The sequence below is a fragment of the Hypanus sabinus genome, chromosome 19, assembly GCF_030144855.1.
Source record: "Hypanus sabinus isolate sHypSab1 chromosome 19, sHypSab1.hap1, whole genome shotgun sequence".
Lineage (NCBI taxonomy): Eukaryota > Metazoa > Chordata > Chondrichthyes > Myliobatiformes > Dasyatidae > Hypanus > Hypanus sabinus.
The window spans coordinates 59,396,617-59,415,540 of NC_082724.1; the positions used below are offsets into that span (position 1 = coordinate 59,396,617).

The 18,924-nt window shown below is 41.7% G+C and overlaps 1 protein-coding gene across 12 annotated transcripts in view; it reads right to left on the bottom strand.

Annotated features, from left to right (window-relative positions):
• Window positions 1-18,924, bottom strand: part of cacna2d2a (calcium channel, voltage-dependent, alpha 2/delta subunit 2a) — a 909,486-nt gene that overhangs the window by 447,754 nt on the left and 442,808 nt on the right. For all 12 annotated transcript variants that reach the window (XM_059944500.1, XM_059944501.1, XM_059944510.1 and 9 more), the window contains exon 4: window positions 5,789-5,848. In XM_059944500.1, the coding sequence (XP_059800483.1) occupies window positions 5,789-5,848 (60 nt within the window). The remainder of the gene's footprint in view (window positions 1-5,788; window positions 5,849-18,924) is intronic.

Genomic DNA, 18,924 nt, shown 5'->3' on the forward strand with positions numbered 1-18,924 from the left:
CCATTCCTTGTCCAGCCTACTCTGGTAGCACTTCCCAAACCAGCGACCTCTGCAACCAAGACAAACAGGGACCACAGGTCAATCAAGTTGCACATAACCCTGACCTGCAAATATATCACTGGTCCTTCCTCACAGTCCGGTCTAAATCCAGAAACTCCCTATCCATGAGGGCGCCGTTCAATGCCAGAACTGCAGTGCTTTCTGTTGCCACCACCATTAAAAGGTAGTGGCCTTGATAGCGATCTCCACTTAAAGGCAAGTAAGTCGGAGTGGGGTGATAATACTGGCCTTGAGAGCTCATTCAATCTTCTGCATTTAGCATAGCATTCCACAATTTAAGAAAATCAGCATTGCCATTTTATTTATGACTGTATGGTTAGGCACAGCTCCAATGCCATATTCAAGTTTGCTGATGACACGACTGTTGTAGGCTGAATCAGCTTATAGGAGGGAGATTGAAAATTTGTCTGAGTGGTGTCATAACAACAGCCTCACACTCAATGTCAGCAAGACCAAGAAGCTGATTATTGACTTCAGGAGGAGGAAACCAGAGGTCCAGACCTAACTGGAGGGTCAGAGGTGGAGAGGGTCAGCAGCTCAGTGTAATCATTTCAGAGAACCTGTCCTGGGCCCAGCATGTATGTGCAATTACAAAGAAAGCACAGCAGCATCTCTACTTGTAGAGATTCAGCATGACAACTAAAAGTTTGACAAACTTCTATAGAGGCATCGGTGGCAGTGGAAGGCAGGCGGATCACCGCCAAATGCAGTGAGTTCTTTCTCCTTATGTGGATTTTTTTTCCTTATTTTTTAAACCATACAAGAGAGATAGGGTCTAGTGGAGCGGCCATCATCAGAGTGGGCGCTGGAGTTAGAGTGGGAAGAGGCTTTGACTCAAGAGGCTGAGGCCAAAGAAACAGATAAGGGGTAGATTTTTCCTTTCGTTTTTGCTGATTTGGTCTTGTTTGCCCATAATGCAGTGCAGGCTGGGTGGCAGACATAGAAGTGGAATGCTCCTCATGTATTATGTGAGAATTCAGACAGTCTGATGGTCTCCCTGCAGCCAACTCCAGCTCTTGAAAGACTGCATTAAGGAGCTGGAGTTGGATAAACTAAGGATCATCTGAGAGGCAGAGCAATTGATAGATAAGACTTCTGAGCAGGTGATTACACCCAGAGTGCAGAACTTAGGGAGTAGATAGGTGAACAACGAGAGAGGTAAGGGAGAAAGGGGGCCATTCCCCTCAGCAATTGGTATACCCCTCTGGATACTGATGAGGGGTTGACCTGTCTGGGCAAGGCAACAGCAGCCTGACCAACAGCACTAATGTGATAAAACACATTGATGAAGGTAGAGCAGTAGATGTAGTATATATGGATTTCAGCAAGGTACTTGATAAGGTGCCCCATGCAAAGCTCATTCAGAAAGTAAGGAGGCATGGGATCCAAGGAGACCTTGCTTTGTGGATCCAGAATTGGTTTTCCCACAGAAAGCAAAGGGTGGACGTAGATGATTTGTATTCTGCTTGGAGGGCAATGACCAGTGGTGTTCTGCGTGGATCTGTTCTGGGACCCCTCCTCTTTATGAGTTTTATAAATGATGAAGAAGTAGAAGCGGGGGGGGGGTGGGGTTAGTAAGTTTGCTGATGACACAAAAGTTGGGGGTGTTGTGGATAGTGTGAAGGGCTGTTAGAGGTTACATTGGGACAATGATAGGATGCAGAACTGGGCTGAGAAGTGACAGATGGAGTTCAGCCCAGTGTGAAGTAGTTCATTTCAGTAGATCAGGTTTGAAGATAGAATATAATATTAATGGTAAAAGTTGGGGGTGTTGTGGCAGTGTAGAGGATCAGTGAGATCTTGGAGTCCGTGTCCATAGGACACTCAAAGCTACTGCGCAGAGTGACAGTGTTGTTAAGAAGGTGTATGATGTATTGGCTTTCATCAACCATGGGATTGAATTCAAGAGCTGTGAGGTAATGTTACAGCTATATAAGACCTTAAGTTAGACCCCACTTGGAGTACTGTGTTCAGTTCTGGTCATCTCACTACAGGAAGGATGTGGATACTACAGAAAGCATGCAGAGGAGATTTACAAGGACGTTGCCTGGATTGGAGAGTGTGCCTTATGAGAATAGGTTGAATGAACTTAGCCTTTTCTTCTTGGAGCAATGGAGGATGAAAGGTGACCTGATAGAGGTGAGTAAGATAATGAGAGGCATTGATTGTGTGGACAGCCAGAGGCTTTTTCCCAAGACTTAAGTGGCTAACACAAGGGGTCCTAGTTTTAAGGTGCTTGGAAGTAGGTACAGGGGGTACAGTAGGGGTCTGGGGTACAATTTTCAGAAAGTGGTGGGTACATGGAAAGCACAGCCAGCGACGGTGGTGGAGGCAGATACCATAGGATATTTAAAGAAACTCTTAGATAGCTACATGGAGCTTAGAAAAATAGAGGGCTATGCGTTAGGGAAATTCTAGGCAGTTTCTAGAGTAGGTTACATGGGCGGCACAACATTGTGGGCAAAGGCCTGTAATGTACTGTAGATCTCTATGCTCTATATATAGTGCAGAGTACATTGACTGGATGTATCACAGCTTGATATGGAAATACCAAGGCCCTTAGATGGGAAATTCTACAAAAAGTAGTAGATTGGGCCCAGTTCATCACGGGTAAAGTCCTTCCAACTATTGAACATATCTACAGGAAGCAGCATCTATCAGCAGGGGTTCCCACAACCCAGGACATGCTCTCTTAGAGTCACAAAGTCATAGAGAAGTACAGCACAGAAACAGGCTCTTTGGCCCTGGTCACTGCCATTAGGAAGGAGGTACAGGGGCCTGAGAACTCACACCATCCTCAACCATCAGGCTCTTGAGCCAAAGGCCATAATTTCACTTTCTCCATTGTTGAAATGTTCCCACAACCAAGGAATTCACTAACGCACTCTTCATCTCATGTTTTCAATATTCGTTGATTATTTATTTATTGTTACTATTTCTTACTTTTTGTATTTGCACAGTTTGGTGGCTTTTGCACTCTGGTTGAACACCCAAGTTGGATGGTCATCCGTTGGTTCTGTCATGGTTATTATTCTATAGATTTATTGAGTATGCCTGTAAGAAAATGAATCTCAGAGATGTACATGGTGACATATATGTACTTCGGTAATAAACTTACTCTGAACATTAGTTCCATTACCATCCTTTTTCACCTGGCACCATCCGCTCATTTGCCCTTCAAGCCTTTCTGCCCTCCTTCCTCTGACTTGCTTTCTATGCTCTCCTCCCCATCCCACCTTACATTGCACCTTCAAAACTATCCACCTCTCATCTTTTTCCAGTTTCGATCTAAGGTCAACAACTAGAAACATTCGTTTTGTTTCTCTCTGATGCTGTTCAGCAGTTCCACTATGTCCTTTTTTTGTTCCAGTGCCATTTTGTCAAGTTTCTCATCTTGGTAGAATGTATTCCTGCAGATTTTTTGTCTCAGTCCCTATCTCCACTTGCTGTGCCCACATTTGGTCTCTCCATATATTCATCCTTATACTCTTCATCCTTAAACACTCCACAAAAAATCAAAAAACTGTAAAACTAGCTATCTGATAATGCTGCTTTTATTTCAGGTGTCTAGGAACTCTTAACGTCAGGCAACATCTTTGGAAAAAGAAACTTAATTAAGATGAAGGGACTTTGATTTAAAATGTTAACCCTTTTCTTCTCTCACCCACAGGACATGACCCACTTGTTTGGTTTTCAGATCCCTTCTGCAGAAACACCGGTGCTTTGCCCAAGGTGCCATTTTAATATCTAAACAGTTTTGCTCTGAATGTACATTATTCTTTGTTCATTTTATGAACTTGCATTGTTTGCTGTGCATATTCCTGACTTAAAACTGTTCACTGCTACATACTGCACAATGATCTCTATGCATGGAAATACATTGTACTAGAATTCTCATAAAGATTTGGTACTTGGCTTTTTAGAACATAAACATTACAGCACAGTACAGATCCTTAGCCCACGATGTTGTGCCAACCTTTTAATCTACTCTAAAATCAATCTCTCCCTTTTATCAAACTTTTTGATAGAGTAAATAAAATTTTACTGAACCCATTCCTTTGTAAATTGAGCAATATATGATACATGTGCATGCTCATGTAACATACTGAGTGTGATATTTGGTGGGTTTGATTGTCATCTTCATAACTTTGTTAGACGATGTTAAATGAAGTTACAGGTTTGCGAATCACCTCTAAGGGATGACAGCATCAACTGGTACTTGTCTTTTTAATAGTGGAAAGACCTAGAGATGCAGATACATAGTTCCCTGACACAGGCAGACGGAGTGGTGAAGGAGGCAGTGGCACACATGCCATTAGTGGTCAGTACCAATGAGTACAGGATTGGTACATTATGCTGCAGCCGTAAGTTGTTGAGTCAATACCTGGAGTATCGTGCGCAGTTCCGTTTGTCCAGCTTTAGGAATGACATCATTAAATTGGAAAAGATGCAGGAAAATTTCACCAGTATTTTACTGGGACTGGAGGTCTTGAGTTAGAAGGAGAGGCTGGATAGGCTGGGACTGTTTTCCTTGGACCATAAGAGGCTAAGGAGTGTAGGTAAGTTGGATATTAGAGTAGGGGAGACTAAAAATAAAGAACGTAGACATAAAGTAAGAGGGGAAAGATTTATAAGGAATCTGAGAGGAGGCTGGAATATATATGGAACAAGCTACTGGAGGAAGTTGTAGAGGTGGGTGCAGTTACAATGTTGGGCAGGTACATCAACAAGAAAGGTTATGGTCAAATTCAGACAAATGGGACTAGTTTGTAAACACAAAGTGCACTGTAGAAACCCTTCGTCAGGACCCTTGACCCGAAACGTTGACTGCTTCTTTCAACGGATGCTGCTCGACCTGCTGAGTTCATCCAGCTTTTTTGTCCGTCTTGATGGGACTAGTTTGTATAGTCCTCTGGGTCAGCATGGATGAGCTGGGCTGAAGGGCCTGTTTCCATGATAAATAACACTACGGAACAATTTAAGAGGCTTGAAGGGGATTAGCAAAGTTCAGTGACTATTGTAATGTGAGTATTATTAAAAGTAAGTTAATACTAATCGGGGAGCTGTTGGTAGCAAGAGGAGGGATCTGGGGTTGGCAGGGTCTTTACTTCCACTCTTTTTACTTCCAGTATGCATTGTATATAGTTCCTCCACCCATGCCGCACAAGGTACCTGGAAGCCTCTGTATTGTAAATATCGTTTGCTGTCCCAGATAAAGGTGCTCTTTTGGTCATCAAGTTGTCGAATGGTCTTTTTACAAAATAGAAGTTACCACAGTGACAGTAATCATTTGGCGCAATCATTGATCCCAGATCACTGAAGTACAATGTGCATTTGATATTTATACAGAAACAATCCTGCACCTCAGATTTCTAGTTTTTCCACACAAGAAATGTTTGTGGCTCCCAGTCTCTGTGTTGTAAACAGTGTGATGATCTACAGCTTCACAGAAAACGATTGACCCTTAAAGCAACAACTTCAACTGCCAACAAGCACTGGGGAACATGAAAAATGCCAGAAAACACTGGAAGTCACCACACGTTCTGAGAACAAATGAGCCATTTCATTCTCACTATAGATCTATTGCACCATGTTTGTTCCTGGTTCCATGTAATACCACTGCACTGTAACAATATCTTCACATCCAAGCAAACCTCTCAGGTGTGAGGGAGGAGAGAGCCCCTTGGGTGAATGAGAGGATACACTTCCTCTATTGCAACAGTCATACCTTAATATCATCTTGCCAACGATGCTCCTTCTGAAACTGCTCTGCAGCCTTGGCCAGTCTCTGGAGGAAAACAGAAATAGGAATTAGAGAGTATGCTGCAGGGAAACAGAAACTCCAGACGCTCAGAGGGATAATGACAAACAAGGCAATTCCAGAGCAAAGCCTTGCCACAACAAGTAGGCACTCCATCTACAAAGATAAACTGAAAATAAGGATGGTCTCATGTTGATACCCTGAAATATTTTAGACAACCCTGTTACCTAAAGACCAAGTCCTCAAAGTTGCCATGCAAGTTGAGAGGGTGGTTATGAAGGCCTGTGGTGTGTTGGCTTTCATTAGTCATGAGATGTGAGGTAATTTACAACTCTATAAATCTCTGGTTAGACTACACGGAGTAGCTGTGTTCAGTTCTTGTTGCTTCATTATACTTGGATATGTGGGAGGGGAGGGCAGAAGAGAGTTACCATGTCCTCTACACTGTTGTCTGGAATATAGGACATGTCTTATGAAGAGTGGTTGAATAAACTAGGGCTTGTTTCTTTGGAGCGAAGGAGGATGGAGTTGACTTGATAAAACGTTACAAGATTATAAGAGTCATAGACAGAGGTGTATAAGATCATAAGAAGCATCTTTTTCTAAGGCTACAAGGTGAGCTGAGGAAAGATGAGGAGAGATTACAGGGGCAGGCTTTTTACACAAAAGTGGCAGGGTGCCAGGGATGGTGGTTGAGACTGAGACATCAGGGGCAATTAAGAGACTCTTGGGTACATGGATGAATGAAAAATGAATGATTATGGGGTGTGTAGGAGGGAAGGGTTAGACTGATGATGGAGGAGGTTTATATAGGACAGCACAATGTTGTGGGCGGTTAGACTGATGATGGAGGAGGTTTATATAGGACAGCACAACGTTGTGGGCCAAAGGACTGTACTGTATTGTGCTGTTCTATGGTCTATATTAAAGCAACAAGTTGGGGACATACTTCGCCAAAGAGCCAACAGAAACATTGAAATAGCAGCAACAAGTCACTCAGTGCAAGCCCTTCCATATTGTGTGCCAAATCCACTGTCCCATGGGACCTCTGATCCACAGATCCCAACATTCTGTGCAACTCAGCCTTGAATATAATGATAGGTTGGTTGGCAACTGTACAAGATACAGTGAGAAACTTTGTTTTGCATGTCATCCAGAAAGATTTCATTATAATAGTGTGTTGAGGCAATCTAAAGGAAAACAACAAAATACGGAGTTACACAGTTATACAGTTCCACAATCACAATATACAGAGTTACACAGAAAATGCAACACAACCAGAAATAGGGTGCAAGGCCATGGCAAGGTATATTGTGAGATCAACTGCTCATTCAGTAATCTTATAGTAGTAGTGTGGGGTCTTTGATTGTGTTGGTTGCTTTACAGAGGCAGCGAGAAGTGTCCATGGTTTCCATGATGTGCTGAGCTGCATCAATGTGCTTAATGACAGAATGATCACTGCTCTCTGAGGTACAAGATGTCTGCATAAAGCTCAGCTTTCAATGACCAACCTGGGCCACATCTCCACCCTCTCAACATATACCTTACCCTCAAAGTTTTCAATGAGTCCTCCTCTTCCTATTCCAAACTCCCAAGATCAAAGGGCACATCAGACATTACCATCTGGTTTGGCCCTCTCACAATACAGAAAAACTACAGTGAAATGTCAGGTCAGCAGAGAAGGACATTGGCTGCAGTCTACCACCACGGCAGGATTGTGTGTGTCCAGGACAAAGAAGTGGGCAGGAACATCATTTATATTCACCAACTATCTTGCACGCTGCTTATTCCAAAGGCTCCTTTCTGGAAAGTGCTATAAGGCTAGTAAAACAAAAACTTCAGGCCATCTTAAAAGTTTCTTCTCCGAGTTGCTCTGATCAACCAGTCTAGTTAGCCTATCATTGCATTTCACTGTAAACAATGTAAGCCACTGTGCATAATGCCACTTACATTGTAAATACATGCTGGTATGTATGTATTTATGCACATTCTATTCCATATCCATCCTTTAACCCCTGATGTTATTTTTATATGATTCTTTGTTTTTTATAATTGTTGAATGTTGTTTTGTCACATGTTGCACTCTGACCAACACAGCAAATGCCTAATACATGCAAATGTAGCTGGTGAATAAAGTTAATCCTTGACAATGTCTCTTCAGGGGACAACATCTTCACCCTGGGTAAAAACAGGAAATGCAAGGTTGTGAAAAAGAAAACAGATTTAATGTCTCAACTGTAGGACACTGCTGGAACACTCATCCTCAGAGTTAGTCTGGGGAACCGAAACTGCACCATGTCCGAGATGGGGATATGGGGTGGAGAAGTCTCAAATGCAACCGGCAATCCAAATATGGTGTCATTAAATCCTCAGCAGGATCTTGTTATTCCAGCACATGTACAGTACTGTAAAGGCCAACGTCTCCTTTTGCCTTTCTCACTGCCTGCTGTGCCTGCATAATCACTTTATGAGAATGAAAGCACCCAGATCCCTCTGTGCACCAGTGTATTCTGGTGTCCTATTCTTTCTCCCAAAGGGGTCACCTCACAATTAACACATTGTGCCACCTTCTTACCCCTTTGCTTAGCATTCTTGTTTCCTCCTCACAACTCACTTTCCCCATTTGATCTTGAGTTTCGGATAAAGTGATCTATTCAAAGTCAAGTTCCTGTTCGATGTTGACATGCCGAGTTATGCCTTCCTTAATGATGGATTCCGGTATTCTTGCAGACAAATGATGTCAGGCTAACTCTGTTCAGACAACTATATCCTCATACTGCCAGAGGCATTTAAATCAGCAGGATGCAAAATCTGGAGAATTTAGAAATGCCCCCACCACGTCTACAGACACCTCCTTTCCGGTTCAAACAGAATTTTACTACTGTTCTTTAGTGATATCTTTTGGATTCCTTACAGTTCTCAGACCCACAGTCCCCCTCCATTCTTTACATTTTCTGCAGATAACAAGAGTTTGGGTCATTTCTTTTAGTTTCTGTCATATGTTTGCCTGACGTTGTCTTTGGAAGATCAACATTTACTTTCATTCTCAAATACTTTCTCCCCCTGTCATTGTGTCAAAACGGTTGTTGTGATGTGTCTAGTGTGGTGGTGTAGTGGGTAGATGGATAGATGCCATCATTCTTCAGTGCTTTCATTTGGGGCAAGATGGTAGTGCAGCGGTTAGTGTAACACTATTACTGCACCAGTGACCCAGATTCAATTTCACTGTCTGTAAGGAATATCTACATTTTCCCATGACAGCGTGGGTTTGCTCCCTCATTCCAAAGACATAGGGGCTAGTAGGTTAATTGGTCACATGGGTGGTGAAGTTTGCTTGGCCAGAACAGCCGGTTATCGTCCAGTATCTCCAAATTAATAAAATAAATAAAATTGTTGCTTCCAGTAGAACTCCAATTCCTCAAGCATGCATTCCTGGCAAATCTATGGGTTACTTCTTTTAATGTAATATTCGGCCGAACTCCCGTACGTACATGGAAAACTTTTGTTACCAGAATGAGTCCTTGATAAGAATTTTGAATTCTCATTTCTTATTTACTGACAAACCTTTTATACAATTTCTGCATGCTCCCTTCAGTTTAATTTAAGTTTAAGGCTCTAGTCTGGACTGATCTATACCTCTTTCTCTTAAACTGCATACAGTGATCACTTTCTGACAGAACACAGAAGTATTGCTACAGAGAAGGGAGGAGGAGCGAAATTAAAATGGTGCTAAATGGCGGCACCTTAGCTTGCATCTTCAGAAACAGCTTTATTTCTATCTTTAATATCTTTATTTTTCCCTTTCAGGGTCCTTTTGAAGATCCTGATCTGGAGTTACACGCTGACTTCGGTCCTTTGCAGGAATGGGAACTGGTCTCAGGGTTTCAGGACCAGCCGATGTTCAACATGCCAAGGGTTCAGCCTGAGAGTCTGGCTTGGATTCAGAAGCCTAGGATCTCGGGGCTCTGGAGACGGGTGGATCAAGGGTCGGTGTCAGAGCAGGAGACCCGTGTGTCATCGGGGGAGTTGGAAAATCTACTGCTGTGTGCCTGAAGACCTGGGATCTTTGTGATCTTCAGGTACAGAGCTCAAAAAAGCGAGATAACAGACTTTTATCCAGCAAGTTGTTTGTTATGTCTCCATGCTCACTTGGAAAATGGAGACACCTCCTTCTCCCTTATTAGGGAGATGCTGGGTGAAACACAAAGTCTTTGGGATAACTGCTAGTCTATGTCCTTGCTATTACTTTCTCACGCTTGAGTGCTCAGTAGCGGTGCCAATGCTTGCTTTTGTTTTGCCAGTGGGGGGAGGGAGATTGTTGCTCGCTGCCACTTGCATGCTGGGGGGGGGGGGGGGTCTTCAGGGTTCTTATGTTTAACTGCCGTTCATCCTTTGCGGCACTTCTCTGTCTTTGTGGATGTTTGTGAAGAAAAAGCATTTCAGGATGTATATGGTATACAGTTCTCTGACATTAAATTGGACCTTTGAACCTTTGAACTTTACAGAGTTCTGGTGAGACTGCGTCTACAGGGTGTTAGATCCAACTGTTTATTTGTTATTTTCTTTGTAGTTTAACAACTCACTCTCTGCTTGATTCATTTTCTATGGCTCTTATATTATGTAACATTTTAAAATGCTTTCTAGTGACCACAGTATGTACAAATGTTTGTATATACAAGTTCAGTATGGCCCTTAGTGGTATTATTGGTATAATTCCGTTAAGTTCTGGAAGCTTCCCTTGGTGCAGCATTACATGAAAAAGAACTTTCTCATTGGTTAACTGTTACTTTGAATGGAATTTTCCTTACCTGGTGCAGCAAAAGAGCTGCATCACGAGGCAGTTCTATCTTAGTTCTCCCTCTCTTCAACTAGTAGACCTCTATCTTTCAACCTTTCTCTTTGTTCTATTAACACTTACTAAAATGATTGCGAAGTAACAATTTTTGTGCCTCTTTCCTCAATAAGCTTTGGATTAAAATGTCAGAATCCAACAACTGGCATAGTCAGTGAGCGTGGTGGTGAAGTTTAAGAACTTGGAACATTTGCAATCTAAGTGAATTCAATGCTCAAGAAAAGGGGTAAAAACATCCTCTGTTCTCATTTATCTGAGAGAACATTTTTTCTACCTTCAATACATCAGAAAGAAGTAGGATTGAGAAACCACTGTGTTGTGATTTTGAAAACTGATCTGTAAAAATAAATGCAAACCAGAAGAGTACAGATTAAATATGAAAGCCAGTGGAGCATCAAAAAAAAACTTGTACAAGCGGCAGTGTACAGATTAAAAAAAATTAAATTCATGCAGGCCAATAGATTGCATAAGAAAACAGAAGTACATGCAACCTTGCAGAGCACGAAAAAAATTAAATCTGGGTTGCAGAACAACCTATTAAAATTTTGGCTGCAAACTATTAATAGCTTGAGATCACAGTCAAGGTAATATAAAGTGTATATGAATTAAGATTGAATAAAAATAATGGACAAAGCTGTGAAACCTACTATGAGCACTTAGTACATCTGTTTGATAAAAATTAATGAAAATATCTGAACAAAAAATACCAACAATGTTAAGTTTACTAAAGAATAAGAAGGCATGTGATAAAATTCAGAGAATCACTGAGGGAAATAAAAATCTGAAATGGCTACTAGGGAATTAGAGATAAGTCCACATAATCGACTTGACCAAATGTGCGAGTAAATGAAAGAGTTAATGGAGTGAGTAAATACTTTTACTAATCGTTTGGGAAAGAAATGCAAAACTTGCGATAAACTACAAAAACGATATTATAGACAAAGTAAAGAGTCTAAGGAATAAATCTCTGTATTAACTGAATGATCAAAAAAATTACAGTAATCAAATTGAAATACATTTTACGGAACTCAGAAGCAAACCAAAATAATATGGAAAAATTGAACAGGAAACTTCAAGTGGACAGTCCTGCTAGTGATGCTACCAGTGATGTTTCTTCTAAAGCATTACCCTGGAAAATACCTTCTACATTTAACAGTCTCCTAAGACCACAACACCTTCTGAATTCCGAAGAATCACAGTTAAGTTGGACTGTCCTCCCTAGACAATAATACTATCTTAACTCTGAAGACCTACAGGATAGACATGACGTGTACTCTACAGCATCCCCTAGTGACTCACGTAAGCATGACAGTGATGTAACAGATTGACAGTAATGCCACAGCTTGCTCCAATAAAGACCAAGGAAGTGAAGACACATATGACTGAAGATGAAACCACAGATAATCAATATATTGCCAAGATAGTGGCAGATCCATCAACTATTGCTCAACCACACAACAATCCGCTAAAGGCTGTAACGGCTCAGGCAACCTTTAACGAGGAACAACTGAAAGCCATTCAAACTTTATAAGGGGGCATTGTGTACAGCACCAGCATTAGGAATCCCCGATACAAGAAGCCCTTTTGCCCTGTATGTCAATGAGAATCATGGCTACATGATGTCAGTCTTAACTCAAGAACATGGAGACTGACAGCGTCTTGTTGGTTATTACTCTGCCAAAGGTCTGTACACTGATGGCCCCTCGATTATTAGGAGAGAAATTCGAATGGCTGGATGGACCATTGTCTCTGGGACTGATATCAGGAAGCATGGCTCCTGGTTCCACTGCACAACAGGCAGAACCAAAGACCTAATTGGAGACATTTAGTTGGCAGAAGGGAAATCAGCTAATATCTACACTGATTCTTGTTATGCTTTCAGAGTTCTTCATGACTTTGGAAACTTATGGAGATAAAAAGGATTTCTTATGGCTGTAAGAATCCCAAACAAGAATGGCTAACTAGTACATGAACTTACAACAGCGTCAGAAGTTGTTGAATTAAACTGTAAAAGCCACTCCAAAATGATTACAATGGAAAGCAGTGGAAATACATTTATGGATGAAATTGCAAAATGGGCAGCATGGGAAGGAGTATAAGAAATAATAGTACTGAGAACGTCTGTAGTGAGACCAATGATTAGAATTATGGAAACGAACTCTGTATCATAGGAGAGCATATGTGATATATGAGGGATGCAAGCTCAATGCTCTAGCCAGGTAAAATAGATCTGGTTGGAAAATGGTCGAAGCTAAACAGTGATGGAGCACTAGTCATAGACAAGTAGCTCCAGCTATGTTGCTGCCTTATGTGGCACAGCAGACACATTCCCGAGGACACTTTGGAATGGACAAAATGATCAATAGATTCTCCCAGTAGCGGTGGAATCCAAAGTTCATAGGATAAGCTCGACAAATGTTTGAAAGATGCATGACATGCTAGAAAACGAATCCTGGAAAAGCTACCACAATTAAGTGCTCTTGCCCCACCTGGTCTATTTTCACAATTACTAGTGGACTACATTTCTTTGCCATGTGTCAGGATACTCAGATGCACTGGTAACAGTGGACAAGTTTTCAGGATGGGTGAAAGTTATTCCAGCAAAGAAAGCTACCACCACACACTCAGCAAAAACTCTGATCAAGGATGTGTTCCTAGATGGGGATTGCCATGTCACATCGACTCTGACCAAGCAGCACACGTCACTGCGAGTGTTCACCAGGAATTATGTTGACTGATGAGCACCAAATGGTCTTTTCATTGTCCGCATCGCCCAGAGTCACCAGGACAAGTTGAATGAATGAATCAATGGCTGACTAAGTCTCATGAGGAAGATGTATCATGGCCTATGCCCCTTCCTATGCTCTTGTGTAGCATCAGAGGAACTCCAACAGGAAAACTAAACTAAGTCCATTCGAGGTTGTAACAGGATGCCACTGCCCTCGATTTCAAGGAGGCTGATATACATATTATGGTGGTAGGTTAATTAACCCAAGCTGTCCAGTCTGCATCGCACCAGGTCTCTGCTGCTTGCGGTAATCCATTGGAAGGATGGCACACCAGGTTCTTGGTGCATGGGTGCGGACCAAGAAACCACTGGGATTTCGGTGGGAATGTCCTTTTCAAACAATATGTACTTTTTGTGCAGAAATGAAGCTTATATCTCCCACATAGTGGGTTAGGATCTTGTTATTTAGGAAATGTTTCCCTGCTATGAGTCATACACACATCTTAGCTTTACCTCCTGAGTCTCGGGGTAAATGAGACAGTTAAGAAGGAGGTCATTTTGCATCAATTTTATTTTAATTTTATGGCATTGGAAGGAGTATTAGAAAGATTAAAAATGGTGTTGCAGCCTTAGAAAGGTAAAAAATGAAACTGCTGTTGCCTTGGGAAAAGTAACAACAGAAATAGTCACCTTGCGTCAGATGGTCCTTCAAAGTCGGATAGCATTAGATCTTCTCTGGACAGTTAAGAGGGGAATGTGTGCAGCTATAGGCAAGGAGTGTTGTACTTACGTACATACCTGACAAGTCTGAGGACATAATGAATTTGGCTTAATCATATCCCTAAAGAAGCAGCTAAAATAGATCAAGTTGATGGATGGCTTTTTTTGGATTGGATTCATTTAAGTCTGGAATCTGGAGCTACTCAACATTACGACCCACTCCCAACAGCTCTAGTAAATCTGCCTGCAAGAATATTGGTTTCCCTCAGATTCACGTTCAACCTATCCCTTTTATACAGGTCCCACCTGCCCTAGAAATCTGAATCCCTGCCCCTGATCCAATTCTTCAGCTACACATTTATCTGCCACCTCATTCTATACCTAACCTCACAGGAGGTCCTGTTCTCATCTTTCTTCCTAACTCCCTGTATGCTGTTTTCAGGACCTCCTCCCTATGTTGTTGGTACCAATATGTATTAGATATTCCATTCAAATTCATAGATAAGAGTTAACCAATGAGAAATCTCTTCATTCAAGTAATGCAGCACCAAGGGAAGTTTCTAGAACTTTTCAGAATCTTACCAATATAACTACCAGGCGACAGACTGAACTTGCATATACATACTGTGGCCACTAGGAAACATATTAAACTGTTACCTGCAGATAAGAACTACATAAAATATAAGCAGATTGATTAATTGCTAAACTGCAAAGAAACAGTTGGATCCAACAATCTCGCACTTTGATTCTAAATTCAGAGGCAGAAAAACTTGTGATATCTACCTATGTTAAGTATAAACTAATCAAACATCACCTGTGTTAGAAAATATTGAAGGGTATACATTTTTCAAAGTATTCATAAGATTATGTCATAATTTGGTATATTAGTAGGCACTCTTGCTCAAGTTTGAATAATTCTATTAATAATCACCTTTAAACAAATAAAAAGACGTATCTTGTGATAAGGCATATTACTATGAATTATATGGTTTCCACCCACATCCCAAAGACAACCAGGGTGGGCACTGTAAATTCTGTGTGCTATGCAGGTAGATTGAAGAAATTGGGAGGAGATGCTGGGATTAGTGGAAGATTAGTGGGTGCTTGATGGCTAGTACAGATTCACTGGACCACAGAGCCTATTTTGTTGCTGTGTGGCTCTAAATAAAAAGTTCTCAATGTCAATTCCTGTAACGAAGATAGCGTCTAATTAGGAAACCGTGAACTATGCTCCTTACAACGTAGAACATTGGGAGGCAATCTTACTGAAACATGCAGTGAAATATAGTGTAACAAAAATGGTGGCATTATAGACAGTTATTAAGATTGCCAAGGCATATAGTAGGGACTTAGATCAGTTGAAAGTACAGGCAGAGAAACGACAAATTGGATTTAATTGGGCAAGTATGAGGTGTTACACTTTGACAGGTCAAATGTAAGATCTTTAAGAGCACTGGGATACAGAGGGATCTTGTGGTCCAAATGCACGCAGGAAAGATGTGGGGGCTTCCAAGAGGATGCAGAAGTTGTTCTCCAGGATGCTGCTTGGTTAGCTGTAAGGAGAACGCAAGCAGACTTGGGTTGTTTTCTCTGGACTTTTGGAGGCTGAGGGGAGAGCTTATAAAAGTATATCACTTATGAGAGCAATAGATAGGGTAGGTGGACAGAATCTTTCTCCCCAGGGTAGAAGTGTCAAATACTGTGTGGAAGTGTGGATGCTGAGAGCATGTTCCCATCTGAAGGAAGTGCCATTGTTTCAGAATGAGGGCTCGCCATCTGAGAATACGATGATGGAGGGAGACGAATCTTTGGAATTCTCTGAAGGCAGGGACACTGAATCCATTGAAAGATGGGACAGATATTTGACAATGGACAATGGCAAATAGGTGGGAAAGTGGAGTTGAAGGAATGATCTCAAGGACTTCGTGTCCTGCTCCTGTTCTGAGTCCTTGCACTTGTATTTTCATGTATGTTGATTCTGTACTCATGCAATGAGTTGTTTTCTTCAATTGGAGAATATTTACAGTTTTTGAACAGTACAGGCCCTTTGGCCCATGATGTTGTGCCAACCTTTTAATCTACTCTAAGACTAATATACCTTTTGCCTCCTAGTTAGGCACACGGATGATAGAAAAATGGAGAGCTGCCCAAGTTTCTTAAATATCCTTAATTTATCTGCTTCTACCATCATCCCTGGCAGTGTGTTTCATCCACTCACCATGCTCTGTGTAAAAAACATTTTCCTCTGATATCCCTCCTATTATTTCCTCCTTAAAAATCACTTTAAAATTGTGCTCCTTGGTATTAGCCATTTCTGTCTTGGGGAAGGCGTCTCTGGCTATCCATTTGATCTATGCCTCATCATCTTAAACACCTCTAACAAGTCACCTCTCATCCTCCTTTGCTCTAAAGAAAAAAGGTCGAGTTCCCTCAACCATTCTTCAGAAGACATGCTCTCTAGTCTAGGCAGCATGCAGGTAAATCTCCTTGGCACCCTCTCTAAAGCTTCCTGATCCTTTCTATAATGAGGCAACCAGAACTGAACTCAATATTCCAAGTGTGGTCTAATCAGGATTTTACAGAGCTTCAATATTACCACGTGGCTCAATCCCCGTCGAAGGAAGGCCAACACAACATATGACTTCTTAACAACCTTATCAACTTGCACAGCAACTTTGAGGGATCTATGGACATGGACAACAAGATCCCTCTGTTTCTCCACACTGCTAAGAAACTTGCCATTAACCGTGTTTACTGCCTTCAAATTTCATCTTCCAAATGACTTACATTTTTCTGGGTTGAACTCCATCTGCCACTTCTCAGCCAAGCTTAGAATCCAGTCACTGTCCTGTTGCAACCTACAACAGAACTCCATACTGGCCACAATTGCACCAACCTTCATGCACATTTTAATTGCAAAGATGACCAAAGTATGAAGGACAAGCAAAACCAAAAAAGTAATGGCCTTTGAAAATGAGATTATATTCAGACTGATTTTTCCTCTGCTGCAGACGCTGTCAGGTACAACATGAAATTTATGGAAAGAGAGAAACATATGGGAAAAAATGGAAGACTGCAAAATAGCAAGATGGGTAAGCCGCTGCAAGGAATGGGTACCATATTATCTGATGAATGAGGGAAGTGCTCAAGAGTATAAGGGAAGATCTCTCCAGGTGCTGCAGCTGTAGCCAGGTTGGTGGCACTGAGTTTGTCTCAGAGCTCAATGGGTATGGGAGAAGTCAGGCAGGGCTGTAGTGGTGGGAGACTTGACAGTGATGGGGACAGACAGAAATCAGCTCCTGGCTGCAGAAGTGACACCAGGATGCAGTGTTGCCTCCTAGCCTCAGGGATGTTTCAGAACGGATGCAGACTGTTCTCAAGAGGGAGGCTGGACAGAGGTCGTGGTGCACATTGTACCAATAATGTAGATAGGAAGAGGGATGAGATCCCAAGCAATGTATATAGGGGGTTAGGAGAGAAACTAAAAGAGCAGGACTTCAAAGGTAGTAATCTCTTGATTACTCCCAGCACTATGTGCTATTGAGGATACAGATAGAAAGTCAGCTCACATGAATGTGTAGCTGAGAAACTGCTGCAGGAGCAGGGGTGCTAGTTTTTGGATCTTCTAGAACAGGGAGACCTGTACAAGGGAGAAGGGTTGCACCTGAACTGGAGGAGGACTAATATCCTGGCTGGGAGATTTGCTGGTGCTGCACAGGAGGGTTAAGTGAGAGGTGCAGAAGGTGGAGCCCTGAGCCAGAGAGTACATAATGAGTAATCAGGGAATAGTACTGCAGCCAATACTGTAGTCAATGTAGAGAAGAGCACAGTTAAAGGAACAAAAAGACCATTGGTTCAAATTGCATTTATTACAAACGTACAATCCAAGAGACTTGACAGGTCCGGTGGTCAAACTCAATGTATGGATTGGCTTTGGGGGTGGGATATCATAGCCGTAACGGAAATATGGGTGTAGTGAAGGCGGAATATGCAGCTCAGGATACAAAGTGTGACAGAGGTGTGGGTAAGAAAGGAGGAGGAGGAGTTGCTTTCTTGATGAAATGTGACATAACTATCCTTAGAAAGGATCTTTTTGGGGGATCATCTAGTAAGGATAAGGGGGGAGAGCTTATAAATAGAAAAGGGATGGTTACTCTGATGGGCTTGTATTGCAGGTTCCCCAGTAGTCAGTGGGAATTAGAAGAGCAGATATGGAGAGATTCAGGCATAGGGCAGTGAGGAACATTTTTCATGCATACAATAGAATAGAGTCAGAATTAGAATCAATATTATTATCACTGTCTTACATGACATGAGATCTGTTGCATTAGGCAATAATAGATATAAGGGTATAACACTACCGTAAATCACAAAATATATAAAGAAGTAGTGGGTTTATGAAATGTGTTCCCAGAGGAACTGGTAGAGGCAGGTACACTAATAATCTGTAAAAGATAGTTTGACCAGTTCATGCATAGGAAATGTTGGATGGATATGGGATAAACACAGCCATATGTTTTGTATAACCCCAAAAAGCATTTATTTTAAACTTGATACTTCTTTTTCTGAGCACTTTAGAAAAAAACTACAGCACAATACAGGCCCTGCAGCCCACAATGTTCTGCCAAACATGTACTTACTTTAGAAATTACCTCAGGTTACCCATACCCCTCTATTTTTCTAAGCTCCATGTACCTATCCAGGAGTCTCTTAAAAGACCCTATTGTATCTGCCTCCACCACTGTCACCGGCAGCCCAACCCACACACTCACCACTCTCTGCATAAAAAACTTACCCCTGACA